This window comes from Ixodes scapularis, unplaced genomic scaffold (assembly GCF_016920785.2).
Source record: "Ixodes scapularis isolate PalLabHiFi unplaced genomic scaffold, ASM1692078v2 PGA_scaffold3__209_contigs__length_174095766, whole genome shotgun sequence".
Classification (NCBI taxonomy): domain Eukaryota; kingdom Metazoa; phylum Arthropoda; class Arachnida; order Ixodida; family Ixodidae; genus Ixodes; species Ixodes scapularis.
This window is the reverse complement of record NW_024609868.1, coordinates 78,771,348-78,790,874: the sequence shown is the minus strand read 5'-3', so window position 1 is coordinate 78,790,874 and position 19,527 is coordinate 78,771,348. Positions and strand designations below refer to the sequence as shown.

At 47.4% G+C, this 19,527-nt stretch overlaps 1 protein-coding gene across 1 annotated transcript in view; it reads right to left on the bottom strand.

Annotated features, from left to right (window-relative positions):
• Window positions 1-18,049, bottom strand: part of LOC8038552 — a 189,185-nt gene extending 171,136 nt beyond the window's left edge. Inside the window, exon 1 of the mRNA XM_042292503.1 lies at window positions 17,903-18,049. Within this exon, the coding sequence (XP_042148437.1) occupies window positions 17,903-18,034 (132 nt within the window). The 5' untranslated portion in view covers window positions 18,035-18,049. The remainder of the gene's footprint in view (window positions 1-17,902) is intronic.
• Between the last annotated feature and the right edge of the window lie 1,478 nt (window positions 18,050-19,527).

The following is a 19,527-nucleotide window of genomic DNA, read 5'->3' as shown; positions in this document are numbered from 1 at the left end:
ATGTTTGATAAAAACCTTCCATTGTCGGATGAATGGTGGTCACTTCAACGGGAGCTGGCGTTAAAACAAAAACAAGACAAAAAACACGAACGATTCACACCTTGCCCGTGATAACAACAAAAGATAGTGCAATGGAGAAAACGTGAAAGCAGAACAAAGAAAACGTCGCACGATTTTCGAACGGCGTCAGGCTTCCGAACAAATCGTGAGCGCTAGTATACATCATTTCAACGTAGACAAGTTTTCTGCGGGCGAGCACCGCCCGAAACCATTCAAAAGGGGAACGCAAACAACTCGTAAACACAAGCAGCATATCAGGAAAGAAGCATCAACAAAAACAAAGAGCACGCTCAATGGATGTAACACGAACGAAAGCATCTTCACGCAACTTTCCCCCCAAGTTTGCCTCGCATCGTTCTTCTGTCGTGGACGTGAAGAACCCGTAGAGGGGCTGGTGAAGAAAAGTCGCGAAGCAACAAACACGGGTCAAGATATGGCAACGTTAGCAAACGCAGGGCCGACCGAGCGGCTAAGGGACCGAAGAGATCGAGGCGTGCGGTCCTTATCACCGTTCTCCGAGTTCCAATGTCTTCAACGCTCCAAATCGCCTCGAGGAACATTACGCGCGCGCAAGGCTCGACAAATGCGAGAAGCGACTCGCGCAGAAACGATCGCAGACTTCGAGCAACTTAGGCGGTGGAGCTTGCAACCTCTGCCATATGACACGCTCTCCGAGCGATATTGCTTTCACGTGGTTGACTGGTTTGGCATTGGCCCAGTCTTGGCTAAGAGTCGGTTGGTACGCGCAAGACCATAAAACGAGCTACAACGACGCGAAGACACTCCGCCCACACGCTTCCTCTCGTCCCGTTTTCGATGTTGAGCCTTGGGAAGTAGCGAACTTTTCGCGAACCCCAGGTTCGAATGGTCGACGACCCTTCGACCTCCTAGCAACATTCGACGAAGCTCGACTTATGGAGAGTGAAATCCGACTTTTAAACAGAAATATATAGCATTTTAGGAACTTAAAAAAACAGTTTATTTTATACTTTATAAATTTATTATCAGTATTTACACAACACGAAAGCAAACACATCTATATACTTGTTATGTTTACCTAGCTTATTAACGTGAACTAGTGAACCAATATATCCAAAAAAATATTGCGCTCTTCGTTGTCCAGGTGACATCAACTCGTTTTCAATTTTTGCGAAATTGTCAAACTTCGCGTAAGACGCAGTTCGAAATCGTCGAACCCGGTCGACCTCAGTCATCGGCGGGTTCGCGAAGCCCTACGCTCTTAAAAAGGTCCGTGCGTCTATACTTTCCCGCACAACACTCGGAGGGCCAATCACCGCAACTTACGGAGACAGCTCAGAGAATGACTATGCCGAAACCATATGAACCAAAAAACACACACTCTGAGTTGTGACATTAAGCAATTAATGTCAAAACTCAGACTGCGTTTTTTTGGTCTAAACATATGTTTCGGCAGTGTCATTCGCTGAGCTGCCTCCGTAAGTTGCGGTGATTGGCCCTCCGAGTGTTGTGCGGGAAAGCAGACGTACGGGCTTTTTTTTTTGGAGTGCATACGGGCATAAAGAAGGCACTTTACACGTAATGTCCATGCACGCGATTCAACCGCCAAAAATTCAGGTAGGTAGGTGTTGGCTCAATACCTTTCTTACGCTCACTCACATCACTGATTCTAGTCCGCACTGCGGGCGCCTGTGCAACGCGAGGATTTACACCTGACCACGGTGCAAGACAGGGAGTGAACCAGACACATAACCGCGACGATTGAGGTTAATGAAAAAGAAACAAAATGGTAAACCGCGGTAAGAAACATGCCAGTTGATGAATACAATGCTCGATACATATCTGAGCGAGAAGCTTCGTGCCCAAACAAGCTACGCAAATAATATTACTTTTTTTTTTCTCATTCAAGCTACGCCATTACCCGCGGATGAAAGCGAACTTTCTTTACTGAATACGGTCGGCGAGAGACGGTTTATAAATGCAAAAAAGAAACAAAAAAGGGCCACCACAGCGACTAAAATTAACTGAAACGGCCGCCTTTTTTTGCCGGGAACATAGAAGAGCTGACAAACCCAACAATAAATTAAGAACGAAACAAGCAGTGCGAATAAAAAGAAAGTATAATGAAAGCAATCTAAAATAATCTTCGCACACGCGTGCACATCACGACACCTTAGTTCGCGCAAGATTCGCGCCTATTTCACGCATTTTGTTAATCTTCGTTCATTTCCTCGTCCCAGGTAGACTCGGCAATATCGTCGACCGTAATAAATTTCAGCGGCGCATCTTCCATTCCCGCCCGGCGAGCATGGTCACCGAGCCCCGCGTTAGCGGTTCGGGAGAGTCTTCCGCGCCACGCCCCTTTCAAAGTTCGACCCACATATCGCCATGTTCGACGCTATATTTCTACCGATAAATTTCTTTTCGGTTTGTCCATGTTCGCACGAAACACCGCAGTGGCGGCGAGTGAAATGAAAGAGCGCAATCACAACGAGAAAACCGCCTAAAAAGAAAAATAATACTACATTTCGAGAGCGACTATCTGGCACCTTCTCACGTGTTTTCTTGCTTTGTCTTTTTTTTTTTTTTTGCGTACTTTGTTTTTGGTTGTTGCGATATTTCGTTTCTCTGCCCATTAATTCGGTCAGTCGTCCGGCTGCCGGGCTCTTATAAGCCGCGTTTACCGGCGGCGAGGATAGGCAATCTTCCCACTCGCTTCGAGTGAACTGCTGTCAAAGTTGGCCCGTTTGTCCATTAACGCGACCCGTATATGCTTTGAGTACGAGACCGTTAACGCAAGGCGGCATCAACATGTAACTCGAGAGACGCAGTACAAACACGAGAAAGCACAAAAACAAAACGCAATAAGCTATTACAAAAGTTTCCACAGTTCATATTCAGGCGCTAATTTCCTGAGGGGAATTTTTAAACCTCTAGTACGGCGAGGTGGGGCTTGGCAAAAAGTAATTGCCTCTTTTATCAATTTGTATTTGTATCTTACTAAAGCCAACGTCGAAGTGTTCTTGATATTCGCGAGGGCCTTCATTGCGGTATAGATCGCACCTTAGTTATTAACACCACACCTCAAGCGCACTTCTGCGCTTGAGGTGTGGTGTGAGAAATCTGCCTCTCTCGCCAGATGGGGAGTTCACTCTCACCGTACGAGTTCGCGACGACCTTGTGCCCCGTTTAGACGAGTTCATGCACTAACCGCGAAGCTCCATAGAGGGTTACGTTTTCGATAATGCGAGTTATCGAGTAAAAACGACCCAGAATAACATATTATATCTTAACACAGATAATTATCTGATACTTTGAAGTAAGCACGACGTTTCGAGCAATGCTTGATATCTGTAGCGGCTGAGTACAGCGAATGGACAAATTTTATTCTCGAATGCAAAAAGCAGCCGACACCTGCAAGGCCGACAGCCAACGACTCCTTTCGCTTTTGATTTTTGCGCGTATATTAAAAAAAAAAAAAAAAAAACTTAATCTTAATGAAGCCTTTCAACGCCTCATCACAGCCGAGCTGCAGCAGCGCCAGACGGTCTGCACCTGCCTATATAATCTCTGACAAGAATAAAGAGGACGGCCTCGGTGAGCTCACAAAAGTGATTGACCAGTCAGCCAACGGAATGACCAAGAGTCGTTCTCACGATCTTCCCTGTTAAAATCTGAGAAAATGAAAAGTGCATGTGTGAGGGGAGGGGAAGGGAAGTGATAAAGATGTGTGTTCTAAATGAATAAAATGGACGTAGGATATATCCATGAACTGGAAAGAGACAAGATACCGAAAGATATTGGGGAGGTGATCCAACCGTCGCGCCCCTGGCGGCTAAGCAGAAAACAAAACAAGCACAGTGACAACAACAAGCCCTTTTCGCGCGTCTAACGCAGCGCTCGGCTGAGGTATAGACCCGAACGTTGCGTCAGCTTTCAGCTGGGGCTCGTGTTGCGATCGGTGAAGCCCCGAACTGCACACAGGTCCCAGTCGCAGCATTCCTGTCCAATCTAGGTCTCAAAATCAATAAAAAAAAAAGTGACGAAAAAAAAAATAATTTAGTCAACAGGTTTTGTGTTGCGTAAACACCGAGCTCTGAGGAAAACAAGCTGGGCAAAGCGCACCCAATAATTCCATCTCCTCGGCAATAGGTAAAAACACCCAGCGAGTAGAGTAAACAAAATAAAAACCTCCGAAGAAGCTTTGTTTTGATATTTCCGTTTCTTTCCTGAGATCGTTCGCCAATTTCCCGATAGAATACGGAGCCCAAATCACGTATTGGAGCTTCTTTCGCCAACGACAGTTCCGCCCCGAATGCGACGTAACTGCGATTGAAGCGTTCCGTATCCACCGAAACTGTGCCGAAATAGCGATACACTCTAGCGTCCGATAATGTCTGTCTTCGCCCATCGGCCATCCCCGTTTCGAAAACTGCGCCGCCCAGATTACCCCGCAGTGGACGCGGCCTGGAGCTCGACCCGTTCGAAGCCGGGACGGACAGAGCGTGTCGTCCTTCCGCCGCCCGCACCGTACGGTCCGCTGCTCGCGTAACGCGCTGTCATTCCCCGCTTCACCCACATTTCTAAAATAACTCGGAGCCGCCGACCGAAGCGAGAAGGAACCCGCTGGAAACAAAAGGAAGTACGAACAACGGGTTAAACGTGAAAACAATATAGACTACAAAAAATTCGGGCGAGCGCTGGGCAGTTAAAACTGCATGTGCACAGTCACCAGACGCGTGATACGAATTTTATCGGTAACACACGGGGCCTGGCGAGTCCCGCATATATCTTGTTATCGTTCCGCATCCAATTGGATGGCTAGATTAGCCGCTACTAAAGCCGACGAACCAATCCTAACGTCAGAAGCGTGACGATAAATGATTCCTGTCCCACTTACGCAACACTCTAACGAAATTATTCCGTAAAAATTCCGGCCGGAAAAAAAATCATCATCATCAGCACGTCTTCAAACTGTTTCCACTTTATCTTTTCCTCTCTTACTGTATCACGTGGTAAGAAAATATTGCACGAATTTAAGCCCGTACAACGTCTGTCCCCAATAAAGCCTTCATCGAGCCGACAACGCCAGTTGTCGCACCACGGTAAGTGAGCATCATGAGACAGACGTCGATTGAAAAATCTCGGGTCAGCAGGCGTGTTTTCCCTGGCCGAACTGGATGCATGAATGGATGGATAGATACGAATGAATCCTTTAATCGGGGTGTGGCTTGCTCCACCTGGCCAAAGCTTTCAATTTCAACTGTTCCTGTACACAAATGGAGACACCAGACGATCACTTTTCCTTCGAATCATGCAAAGTTTTCACTCTACAATTCGTATTACCGCAACAGATTCGATTTCCGTGCCACTGGATAGGACGTCACATTTAGTCTTCTAAAGGTATACACCTAGTTTCACTCTGAATATGCTCGTTCCAGTATATTCCAAGATGGCGCTAAGTTGAGGAGTGCCGCTTCAATATAGGTTTCTGCGCTCCGCGTTTGTTCTCGGCACAAAGAGCGGCGACGGTGCAGCAGTCAACTGCAAAGTCGGTCGAGGGCAGCTCGGGGGAACTATGCCTTCGAGACAATTCGAACACAGAAGGGCTGGAAATAACCGCTGCCTCTTCTTCTTCGCCCGAGTCTTCGTTGCAGAAGCAAGCCCAGAACTTCCCGGCGAAAAGCGAGACTTATCTCGCGCAGCATATACGAGCGCCCGCGCCTCCGTCATCCGTCTTTACCGTTTCCTCTTCCCACAATGCCAGACAGCGGCGAGACAAAACGCAGCGCCAAGAGAAAAACGAAAAGCCATCGACCGAAGGGAAGCGTAAACCTACTGCGAGAAAAGGCGCGAAAATCCGAGATTTTCTCCGTCTGAGTCAGGCCGATCAGAGTTCCCAATCTGCCCGAGCCATCCGCGCTTTCTACGCGGAGAGCGCCTGGAAACGGGGGCAGCACCCGTGCGCCCTTCTGACGTCCTACTTCCAGGGAGCACCAGCGCGGAGGGACTTTCCCACCTGGCTGACACCGATGTTGGGTGCCAATGATGCCAACAACATGGAGTAATCAAGGTTCGTTCATCGGCATTTCGACGTAATCACATTGAGATCGAGCGCTGACACAGATAGTACACGAATGCTGCATCGGCGATCGGCAGCAGGGTCTGCTGTCCATCCAGTCACGAGGCGTCGACGGACACTCGAAGTCGGGCTCGGGCCCGACTGCTCGCTGAGTTGGCGCAACCCGAGTGTGATGACGTCACGTGGAAGAAACGCAGAGGAGGTTGTTAGCAGGTTCGGATATTTCTGGTCGGAGTTGCGCGAATTTACAAAAGGCACAATGCGTTTCCGACAGCCACCAAGAAAGGAGCCCCGCTGTTAATATCTAGCCGCCAATATCGTCCATCATCAACAAAATAACTATACCGTCGTGTCCATTGACCACCACAATGTCACCAGTAATCACCGTCGATTCCACTCTGAAAACTTTTCCGCAAGCAGGCTTGCACGGTACTCAGTACAAATAACCAAATTAATTGTAATCAATTACTTTTTAGAGTAATTTCGTAATCATTTCATTACATTTATCAGGCAGTAATCACAAGAGTAATCTGATAACTTTTGGAAATACTAAAACTAATTGAAACCTTGACTTTTTTCCCCCCTCTCGTTTGTAATGGCGCCCTCCGTTCGTACAAGTTTCCTACCACAAAATCTTCGAACCATGTCATAATAAGGTGATTCAAATCCAATAATGGACAGTACAAAATACCCGTTCTTAAACCGACGGAAAAGTTTGTCGTTTTGAAAGTCTGAAGTAATCGGAGAAGTAAAGGTTACATATTCATAGAACGGCCCATTACTTTGCCTCTCAAGTGACGAAGTAATCTAATTGAACACCTTTTAAGCAAAAGTAATTGCAATTGTAATATACTACTTTTTTTAATACCGTGCACTAGACTATCCATGTAACGCTTTTCACTCGATGTGTGGTGTTTTGTTTCGTGATGTGCACTTATACCTCTGAGTTCACTGATGCAAATAAAAAAAACAAATTGTTCCCACGATTATTTCTTTTCCGCGTAGGCTGCACATGTAACACAGCAGTAACGACGCAACATGTACACTGCGTCAAGCAGCGAAGCTATCAAAGTATATGTTATCGATTCCCGATTTAGACCCCCAAACATACCTTCATCAAACTACACCTCATAGCAATGAAATGCTCGTGAGAGAAGGAAATTCATTTTTTAGAGGTTCGTAATCTATTAAGTGATGCATATTTGACGGAAAATTTGAATGAATAACCGTAAAGCCGGGGTCACACTGCTTCGACATCATACAAAACGTAGTCCGCAAGTACGAGTCACCGCAACATCCGTGCTTCGAATTCCGTGTGCCAAGTTTGCTACGCCTTTGCCACGCGGCGTTCCAAGCACGGATCTCACGGTGACTCGCGTTCGCATCTGTATGCAGACTGTAGCAGTATGACACCCTTCCCCCCCCCGGCCTGAAGACGTAAAAAACCTACTTTTTCTTAGACCCTCTTCAAAAGGCCGCGCAATCGCCTGTCCGCAATTGCATGATTACGTACTTGTACTGGACACGAGGGTCGCGTCAGCGTTCAGCGAGGCCTCGGAACCAATCACGTGCTTCGTGTCCTAGCAATAGCGACGCCAATGCTGTTCGATGGACTTTTAAAAAAAGTGTTTATTCGTTGTTCGACCGTTGGGAGAAGGAAGTCTGAACAATATATAGACTATCTTTCACGGCTCTCACGGCTATTTATAAAACAAGATCCCGAAAGGATATCTTGTTCTTGGAAACGTACTCAACCACTGATTTCATCGGGGTGCGGCTTAGTGGTTTATGCTAAACAGCCCAACTGCGCGGTAACCCGAAACTAACGTCAAGACCGTATCTCGATCTTTCTCGTAGGCTCGTGCTAGCAGCCGCTTTTACCTTCCTTCACGCACCCTAGATGTCAGTGTACACCGCGAGTCAGTAATCCTGAAACGACCCGTCCCACGAATCTCGCCGTTTCGCGACGTGGAAGGGATAGACGACACAATACGCACGCAGAAACGGTTCCGTACGTTCCCATTTGCACACCGTATACGTCGAATTCCACTGGGAATTTCCTTTTCGGGCTCCCATCACTTGAAATACGGTGCAACTTGTGTCCTGGGAACGGCGTGGATAATACCACCGACTGAAAAATTCCCCATAGCTTCCGCGAAAATATTTAAAACAAAAATGCGCCGGTGTTATTTTTAAAACGTACCCCAAAAGATATTCCCGGCGGCTTCTGATAACTCTCCATAGAGCCGCAGCTCTCCATGTCGTGTAGATAGGAGCATGTAGTAGAGAGTTTTACTAGACCGTTCGGATAAATCCGATAACCATACTCCGATGACGAAAATAATCCCTGGAGAAGGGATTATTTTCGGTCGCTCACCAGTCACCTAGCTGTGTTTGGAGATTTGGGATTGCCCACAGTCGCTCTTGTTCCCTTTCTCCAGGGATTATCTTCGTCAATCTTGTCCCGCTCGCTTGCACCTTTGCATTTAATTGCATTATAACCATACTATATACCCCGGTGGCGCCTTTACGCTTGCGCAGTGTATCATTATCGAAGTACCGGAAAAATCTACTAAAACTTCCTATTATCAGCATGTCGTGTATTGTGTTCTTTGTTTGTTTTACTTGACGGTACACTCTCAGGCGTTGTAGCCGCATACATGCCCCACGACTCCAATTACTTTCGCTTTTAGCCTCGTAGCGTCCATTTATACCTTTTCTTTTTTATATTTTATTTATTTCTTTTCAGGGCTGTAAAGTACGCTGGTGCACTTCGGAGACATTCAGTCAGTAGCTGATATAAGGTACTACCGCGTGATGGTGTCCACGTTTCCAAAGTGCAGCCTCGAGTTAACCCCTGGTGCTCGCCAGAGCGGACGTTGACGTGTCCTCACAACGGCGGCGGTTTCCACAAAGCTCCGCCAGACGGCGACGACCACACTACTCAAGGTACCAACGGTAGATAATAGGGAGTTTTGGTAGATATATAGTTCTGATACCTCCGATAACCATACCCGATATTTCATAGACACATTTATGCAATCGTGTCGCTGGTCGCTGCCGCGGGTATCGCTATCGGGGGTATCGGAACGATTAACTACAACTCCCTATTATGGCAAGGAAAACTGTGGATGGTACATGGGCTCAGGTAATCGGTGCAGAAATCGTCGCCGTTTGGCGAAAGAGCAGCGTCGCGTTGAGAATTTCTGTCGGTGTTCCGAAGGTGAAAATTCGGTACTTTTTATACGATTCAAGCGCGTGCAGTACCTGACGCCTTGCAGGTATAAGAAATCTGCACGGGCATTAAGAGACCCCAGTGGAAACGAAAGGCATGAAAACAATCTACGTCTCCTTGACATCACGTCTAAGGACCCTTGCGTTCGTGCACATTTTAAAGCAGCTGATTGCCGTTGTAATGTTGCGTGTATGGGTTCTGAAGCCATACACGCACGTGACTATCGTCAGATCCACTCTCAGATGAAGTCTTTAATAGCGCGAGGAATGCGAATGAGAAAAATGAAACAAAGAAATTTAAAAAAATGACGACATCAAAAAACGCCGGAGCGATAACAAAACAAAACGAGTGGCAAAGACGCTTGATTTTTTCGTTCCAAGGCAGGAATGATAGAATTTCCGGTATGCGGGATGGGAATACACGGTTTTGTACTCGCCCCGCCGTGGGGAGGTGTTTTACGTTTTAACTGCAACTTTTACTCATCCTTGTTTTGCCTTTTCTATATTGCTTTGCTTGTCCCAGGTTGTAGTGTCGTACTTTTTTTTTTCTTTTTTTCGTTCCGCATGTTGGATTTGTGATTTACGTGGCTGAGGAGGAAGATAAACGAGAATTATATCCGCGATCTTTATTTTCAACGTCCTAAAATTTGTTTACGAGACTTACTAAACGGTCGCTCCAAAGAGTGAAGAACATATTGTTGAATAAATACCACGCTAAATTTAGCGGGCAAATTAATGTCACGTGACGCCAAAGTCTGACGCGACACCACCAGGATACCGTGACGTCACCGTGTCACAGGACCTTGTCGCTGCATGGCGTTAAGTCACGTAGCTCCACTTTACCCGTCAATCTTAACGGGGATATTGATGTCACGGTGCGAGGTCGTGGTACCACGTAACATCACGACGTCACATGACGTCAATTTTCCGGTACATTTCGAGGGTGAAATGCACAAACAGACGGACGGACTGACGGAAGATTTTTCGGGGGTTCAGTAGCAATCAGCTGACTCTTTAACGGGCGTTGACGTCGAGATCCTTTTCAAAACGGCGCGCCACGTGGTGGCTGCTGCGCCAATTATTCGATTCCGCCATTGTTCGGGCAGCTGCTTTGAGCGTGTATGGGACACGAGGGCTTGCGGCAGCGTTCGACGAGGAGAGGACTGGATGGGTGGGTGGATGTTAGTGGCGCAAGCTACCGCCTTTCGTAACGGGCGGTAGCTTGCACCACCTAGCATAAGTCTAAAAAGAGAAACATATGATTCCTCCTTCCGCCCTTCTAAGCCGATTTTCTCCCCCAAGCCATCACCAGTCAGTGTGGGATCCCATCCGCCAAAGCTGCTCGATGGGGTTTTGAGAAAGGCGCTATTCTGTCTTGCTCAGCGATCCCAACACCAGACCGCCCCGCGCACAGAGAGCACAAGGTGCACGGCCAGTCGGCGAGTGACCGGCCGGCTCGTGCGCTACCACGTGTAACCCAGTGAACTCGAAAAGAAAGAGCCTGCGGCGTGCGGCTTCGCCCGGAGGCCCCGTTCCGCGCAGCCGACGCCATTCGTCACGGCCGGCCCACAAAACGCCGCTCGGGAGCGTCCGACGAGTTGGACACGGGGGCCGCTGATTCCGCGCGCGGGCAACTGTTGAGGAACGGGCCCTTCGGCGGGCCTGTGAGCACTGAGCACCCCCGTGGGAGGACAGCAGCGTAGAAACAAGTTGGGGCTTCACTTCACGAGAGTACTGCGCATGCGCCGTGCCGAAAACAGCACCGCTACAGAGGCGTGACGTCAGAGCCACGTGTTGGTGTAAAGTTACACTGTGTCGCCAATAAAGGCGATGCAGTATTCTTACGCACAATCTTACAGGCGGCTTTTCGTTTCATAACAGAGAGATTCGCCCGGCACATGCATGTCGGTCTCCTTCCTTTTTTTAGATCGAGTGACGTCACAAAGGGTCACCGGTGACGTCACGAGGGCGACGTTTGGGCATGGTGTCGAAACGTTACCGCGGTGCATTACGGGACGTTTCCCATAATGCACCACGCGGACGTTCACCCTCGTGACTACAAAAAAAAATAATTATAATCGGGGTTTTCTTGGCCCTACAGCAAAAACTCAGTGTTTTCTTTATGTGGTCTTTTATACGTACTGTAGCTATTTAAAACGCTATATCGCATAGTTATCAAGCCCCTCGTAAAATTTGGGGCCGTCTGTTCGACTATAGGGTGCTGTACAGTGTGCTCAACTGTTAAACATAACGCGGGAGCGGTGGCCGAAACTGATAGCAGAGCTGTCTAGCGATTAAATCAATGGTGCGGCAGAGAATAAGCCGGCTCTTCTTGGGATTGTTGCCAGTCCCCGATACAATTATCGTACGACCTCCTCGCTCCTTTCTTTATCACCCACGCTTTAAATTTTTACTTGTTTGTTTTGTTGTTTCTTCCAGTCTGTTTAGTCACATCTACGCATTTACCATGCCGGGCTACCGTATCTCGGTGATCTTGCAGTTTCTCTAATAAAGGCCACCTTCTTTAAACGACAACAAAAACAATCAAAAAGTGATTTTTTTTATCGCCGAATCACGCATCGGTGATTGTTTCGGAGCTGGGAGTGTAACTCCAGAAAACAACAGCGGCATAAGCTTCCAGAGTGAGCCGGTAGATGGCGCTTGCAGTCTCTCCGGCCACCGCTCCCGCGTTATGTTTAACAGCTGAGTACACTGTACGTCGATTTGAAGTTTTGCGGTGTATTATATGGGACAAAAGGGTGTAAGCTGATGCCCTTTTTTTTAGAGTAAGGAGGAGGAGGGAGGAAGAGTAGCAAGGCGGATGAGGAGGTGAGAAAGAGGGAGGAATGGTAACCCTCCCCTCAGTATCCTCCCCTCCTCCTCAAAAGCTGCGCTCTAATTCGGCGTTAGAGGGTGTTGTAAACGTCTTTCATTTTTTAAATACGTCCTTACTGTAAACAAACTTTCATTTGCCAAATCTGAGTATACTGCACTCGCAACTACCTTGTTGTTGAGAGTTCAAATGAAATACATTCTCACTCCCATCCCCACTCGTGAAAGACGAGTCTTTTTTTTTTTTGTTTTAATAGAAATACTTTTGCTCTCGGTCAGTAAAAATGGAATGTTTTTTTTTTCTTATTTTATTGCTTTACAATTGCGTTTACGTTCAAGGTCGCTGTTGATGCCTTGATTATGATTGTCATTCTGAACCCGTGAAGACCAAATTTGCATTAGAATGAGCAGAAGTGATTAAATAGTGCTTTATAGAGCATAATCACTGCACCCCGTTCCAGAGGTCAACATTGCGTGTTGCAGGAATAGCGGATCCCGCTGAGACTAATTAACTTTAACCATGACCGGGGATCAGACCCTCGCGAACGCACAGTGGGCGATACCCAGGCGCGACAGTGCACAGACGTGCAAAAACACACCCGAAAATGGTTCAAAATTCGGATCTTGATAAAGTAGTTCCAGGCTATATATTTCGGAACAATAAACTACGAGTGGATACCGTGGATTAAAAATTTTAACCCGATTATCGCTACCGTTTAATCAATTAATTAACTGAATAGTCGGTTGTATTGACCTCCAGGCATGATATCCGAGATGTCAAAACTCCACATTTTTTTATTATTGTTTATGAAATATTGTTCATTATCAATTTATTTCACAATCACTTTGGCTGACAGTCATATGGAATGCTAAAGGGATGTACCGTGAAAGAACAGTGGTGCCTCCTAATATGGCAATATGAGCGCAACCTTTTTCTTTCTTCGCGAATTTCTGCAACACCCACGCAATCGATTTAACGATTAAAAAAATTATCCTCATTTTTGCATTACTCGATTATTCGGAAGGTTGATCAATTTATTGCCCAGCCCTAATATCTTTTTTATATGATTTACGGTTCCGTATTCTGAAAATAGCACGGAACTTTGGTTTGAAGTTCAAGCTTTCGTATGATTTTCTTCTTTTTTTTTCTTTTTTCTGCGCAGGTATTTGTCTCACAGAAATCGCGCATACGCTCCTGACCAAAGCGTATTCGTGATCTACGTTCAATAAATACCTTCAGTTTCCGAAAAATACAACATCGAACGATATTCATGCGCTCCAACTGTCTTGCGACGTTCAGCTGTTTTGTTTTATTTTTCACACAAGGCACGTGCCAGCGACCTTCACTTTCATCTCAAATGAAGGTTAAAGAGCAGGAAAGCTAATGCACGGTCACACTAAAAAAAAAAAAAAAAAAAAGAAAGAATGAAAAAACCCGAGGCAGGACAAAAACGAAAATGAGGACAGAATCCCAGCACATGGAAAAACGTTGTAGTTCCCTTTTTTTGTTTTCCCTTGTCTCGGTTTTTTTTTTTCTTCCAGTATGAATTTTTTTTCTTTACTGAAACTGTTCTCGGGGACAACTTCTGCGGCATTTCTGAAGAAAGGGAGAAAGCGCGTGTACAGATTTCATCGGTGCTTAAGCAAACGCGTAAGGTTCGCACCTGCACATGCATGCTCCCGTTTCCCTGAACTGCCACGCAAAGTTGTCCCAGCCCCGAGTACAACATAACGCCACTTGGGTGTCGACAAAGAAAGTCATTCACAAGATCGAGGCAAGTTTCAAGCGGTTAACACACATTCCAGCCCTCAAGCAGCAGTCAATGACCAAACTTCCAGTCTCGCGCATTCCATTTGGACCATCAGATATATATTGGACAAGACAGAAGAGATTCGAATAAAAAAAAGAGTCGAAGTTCGCTAACCGTAAATCCCCTTATCGGGACTCAAGACAAGCCATCACGGTTGTTGTTTTGTTGCTCTTTCGTTCATCTCATCTCGACGACTCTCGGTCCCGGAGAACGACCCAGATTCAGACAAAGACAAAAAACCAAAACACACACAAGGTACAGACGACGAGACAACGAATATAATAAAGAAGCGAGCCCTAACTTTTTTTTGCGAGCAAAAAAAAAACAAAGGAAAGTTTGTGCGCCGGACTTCCTCGTAGAGACGCGCTTTAAAAACCGCGAAAAACCTCCAAAACTGGAGCGGAGAAGCGCGCCCGCCGTGCAAGAAGGCATGCCCAGACACAGACAGCCCAAGTCAGCCACCCGAAGGCTTCTCAACACACGACAGCAGCTTACAGCAAAATCAGCAAAAGCAGCAGGGCAGCAAAAACAGCAGCGGCAGCAGCCGCGGGAACGCTGCGAGTCGCGATTCTCCAATTACTAGACGTGCCATTGCTGTTACTGCAGCCGCTGTGGAGAGGCGCCGCGCGTTCTACATCCGGGCTAATCGACTGCAGCGGCGCGGCGGAAACGACCGTCCAGTCTACACACACACACACACACACGCACATGCATACAGATACACCACACATGCAGCGGCCACACGTAGACAAAAAAGATAAATATACAAAGCATACAAAAATAAAATGGGGTCTGCTCTCGTTCAATTAGCCCTCCACCAGTGCAGTATGTCGTGCTGCTGCAGTTGCTGCTGCTAATTGCACGAAGAATAAAACATACTACTATTCTCCGCTCACACCCCAAGCTGACAGCGCGGTAAAAGCTACGAGCGCGGTGGACCAATCAGACGCCCATTTTTCGTCACGTGATCACGATCCCCGCCGCCTATATACCAAGGCGTAGATAGCGGGGGTCAGCTATAGGAGACGACAGGGAGGCCGTTAATTGGTCCGGCAAGCGCGTGGGTCCCACCGCACTGTAAGCTACAGGGGTGAACCAAGTAGAGATCTAACCAACGTAAGAATGGCAGGGGAGGAGTATATATGGTCCCCAATTGTGCACGTATACTGCGGACGGCGCTCTCACGGGAAACAATTGGTCGGCCAGCGGGTTGTTATTATTAGTCGCCGCTCGGTGGAACACTTTCGTGTGTGTGCTTGTGTGTGCATGTGTGTGTGTGTGGGGGGGGGGGGGGGTAGCGCTTCCACGTTGTCGCCAGATCAATCGCGAAAGAGCACTCAAGGACGACGAAACATCGTTTAGAAATCACACGTGGAAGAAACAAAGAACAAAAATAAATTACACCGAATTCAAACAGCGGCCTTTAACGGTCTTTATGGGACAAAACGAGGCAAATGACGGGGTTATTGCGGACGGATCGACACGTAACGACTTCGGGAGAAGGTTTTGTAGGATATAATGACCGTAGGCAAAAAGATAAAAAAAAAAAAAAAAAAAAAAGAAGAGATATGACGCATTCATACGAACGATGCTGCGTAAACGCCGCTGCAGGGGGAGGATAATGCGTTGAGCGAAGAAAACAAAACGGGCCACTACCCTCATTTCGGCGCCAATTACGGTCACGCGATCTCTGCAATTGGCGACGTGTCGCGTGTTCAACAGCTTTTTTATTGAGAGCATCCGTTCTCTCGTTTGACATTCCCGGCTTCTTTTTTTTTTCTTTTTTTTTTTTTTCCTGTGGACGTAATATTTGAGGCTAATGTGATGCATTCTAGAAACGGAAGGCTTGTCGAGCTAACTTGTTCCGCGACGTAGACGTTCAGCGAACACTCCCCTGCTCTTAAAAAAAGTATAAAGAAAGTACTCCACTTTCGAAATAAGGGAGGGTTATATTAAATACTTTACTAGGGAATACATCTTACAACACAAAAATCCAAAATGGCATTGGCGCCGACAGCTTTTGCGTAGTTGAAACGGCTGGACGCGCGCTGTCTTGCAGAGTCCGGTGGGCACTTTTGGCATGTTTGGGGAGCGATACGCTATAGCTGCCAAAGCGGCTCGGGCCTGGCCGGCTGTGATTATCACGCGCTGAATTATGATGAAAGGGACAGGGTTCCGTTTTACCTTAGGGCGTGCGCTGAAAGTTTTGAAAGGTGCTGATCCTGAATGACAGATCGTGTCGCGGAAGCAGTTCCAAGGCTAAACCATTCTGGCCCCGGCTTTACGCGCCTCATAAAAATGAGGTGAATGCTGTGGTCTTTTCCCGCTGTGTAAACTCTAAAGAAAATCGGGTCGTATTAAACCGGGGTCACGCTGCTTATACATCATACAAAAGACGGTCTGCCAGACATCCGTGGTTCGAATGCCGCGTGCCAAGTTTCCCTTTGAACTCGTTGCCATGCGGCATTCGAAACACGGATCTCGTCGTGACTTGCGTTCGAATCTGTTTGCAAACTGTCGTTGGTATGATGTATAAGCAGTGTGACCCCGGCTTTAGATGTTTTTCGGCTTGTTCGTACTTTGAACACTAAAAAGTTATTTTAAGCACCCCCTAAAAGGGTTCTTCGTGAAAAACCTATACGGGGTTCCTTTAAGCTCCTTCACTGATGCGAAAGAGTTCTTCATCGCCCAGTTGCGTTTCTAGTGCGCCAGGTGGCGATGGTGCTCGAGGCGAAACCGTTCTTGACGAGCGGAAAGTGATCTTGGGGCGTCAAAAAACCTTTAAAAACATATATGTTTTTTTTTTCTGTTTTTTTGTGTGTGTATGACAAGAGAACTGCCGTATGGTGCACATGGCAACACGGGATAAACAAAACCGGGTGCTCACACTAATCACCTGCAGCACTCGAGGCTAATCCTCCGTTGACCAAGAAATGCCGCATCTTCACAACACACGTTCGTCACCGCATCCATTCTACAAGCTGAATCGGCAAGTAGAACCAGTTAAACAGTTTGGTTTTGATATGGTTCATTATGAGATAATATTTTGTCAAAATAAGCCTATTGCTAAATTACCCAAGCAACGAGAAGAATACTGGAAAAGCAGGCATACGCGCTTTCCTCGGAAGTAAATAACCGCGATAAGGCGTTGACAAACGCACGCGCCGGATGCCATTCATTTTAGGGTTTTGCTTTAAAACACTTACTGCTGCAGACGTCAGCACGTGCCGGGCGTAGACCTACATTCCAAACATTCTCCTTTATGCTTGGCTAATTTAGCAAAATGTCTATTGTACACTCGGCGACAAGTTTCCGCGGCAGTCAATGGTGTCCAAGCGCGTGTTTGCTTGAGCGCCGATTAAAGCTGTGCACGCGCTCTTCTCTCGTCGGAAATGCCGCAGAAAACTGTAAATGAGTGTAACTTCCAACACACCCGCGCTTTCGAGGCAGAGGCGTTCGTCAGAACCATGCGCTGTTGAAGATTACGAGATCTGCTCTCATGGTCAAGAGCACTGGAAAGCAGATTTCGAAGCAGATGCGTTCGTCAGAACCACGCGCTGTTAAAGATTACGAGATCTGCTCTCATGGTCAAGAGCACTGGAAAGCAGATTTCGAAGCAGATGCGTTCGTCAGAACCACGCGCTGTTGAAGATTACGAGATCTGCTCTCATGGTCAAGAGCACTGGAAAGCAGATTTCGAAGCAGATGCGTTCGTCAGAACCACGCGCTGTTAAAGATTACGAGATCTGCTCTCATGGTCAAGAGCACTGGAAAGCAGATATAAGCGGGAGCACACTGCTTCGTGAGAAATTCACGTCGTTCAGCAGAACATTCAGAAACACATCAACCCCAAACACGCTATTAAATAAAAACAACAACAACAAAAATATTTGCGTGCACGTACCGACGACGATTTGGCCGTCTCCGGAGCGTCGCCGCCGCCGCCTCCGACGACCACATCATCCGCGAAGGCTACCTTCTTCGGAACAAGGCTCTTCCGGCGGAAGCACGTCCCTCTATCCCCGGCCTTGAGCATTATTTCCGGGCATCCGAGCCGAAACACATCACCACCAACACCTCCAACGAAAGAAAACACACAAAACGCTACAGCGGTCAAGCGCGCACAGCACGGACCAGACCTCCCCCGCGTCCCTACATCAGAGTCCAGACGTCATATCACGTTCCACGCAACGACACAAGCAATCACTTTCTTCTTCTCCCCACCCGTCCGCAAACACTCGGCAGCAACCCACAGGACCACGAATCCTCGCCCAACATCCAAACCACGGAATCACACGAGCGATGCCGCGACGGTTGTCCAGGGCCGAACAGCCCAACGTGCGAAAATCCAAGTCCACCGCGACTTCTCGTTCGATTTCTAGTCAGTCAAGTTGATACCGCGAGGCACGATCCACCGAAACCGAAGAGAGGAACACACACTCCGAGCTCGCAGCGATGCGAGTGAAAATGTCCGGAGTCCGACGTCGTAGCGAGTCCTCCCAAGTGCGCGACGCGAGAGACTGGCTGGCGTCGAGATAGCGACCTGACTGACTGCTCGAGCGGACCGCACACTTGTGTTCGTCGGCGGCCCAGCGGCGGCAGCGGCGGTGGCCCCGAGAACGAGGAAGCCACCCTTCTTCCATCGTCGCGCAAAGACGCCGAGGGGAAGCTTGCCATCGCCAGGGCGAGAAGACTTTCGCTTGTTCCCTTGGCCGGGTGCCCAACCGCGGGCCGCTGGACACACCGCAGGTGCTGGGGGTTGCTCGCTCTCAGGTACGGCCGGCGGCTCTTGTGTTCGCCAAGAGGAGACCAGGAGGTGCAACAGTATTTCTAAGTGGTTTGTATGTCGAGTAGAAAGCTCATTAGCTCGATTAATCGCCGCCCTGCTTTCGCGGTGATTAAAAATTCTAATTCGATTAATCGACTCCATTTAACATATTGATTAGCCGATTAAGCGGTTCTGTTGGCCTCCAGGCAGAATAAATGTCATGTCTGTTGTATTGTTTCTGTTCCATTTCTCTCGCTGCAATTTATCCTCATTTCTTTGCCCGTTCCATTACTCGGCCACGGCACATCAGCACGTCACTCCAATGATGGGGATGAACAACTCAACAAACGCAGACGAAGAAAAGACACTACCACGTCAGGACAAAGGTGTACGCACAAATCGGTTGTGTTCTTTCTTCGTTTGCGTTCACTGAGCTGCTCATCGCCATCGTGTGCAACATTTATCAACTGGCCTAATTCGCTACCTGCCTAGTACAAACTCTCCCGGCCGACATGATCGCTTCTTGCGAACGGTCCACGTACCGCGAGCTGCGACTAAATTGCAGTTTACTTAATTTTTTTTTTACTATCTCAGCAACAACGTGTACAATACATTTTAAACGTGGCATTGCACAACACACAGAAGCAAAGGACGATAACTATTTCTATCCCTGTCTCAAACATTTAAATTTATGAGCAAAAAAAAAGTAAGTAGAAATATATATATATATATATATATATATATATATATATATATATATA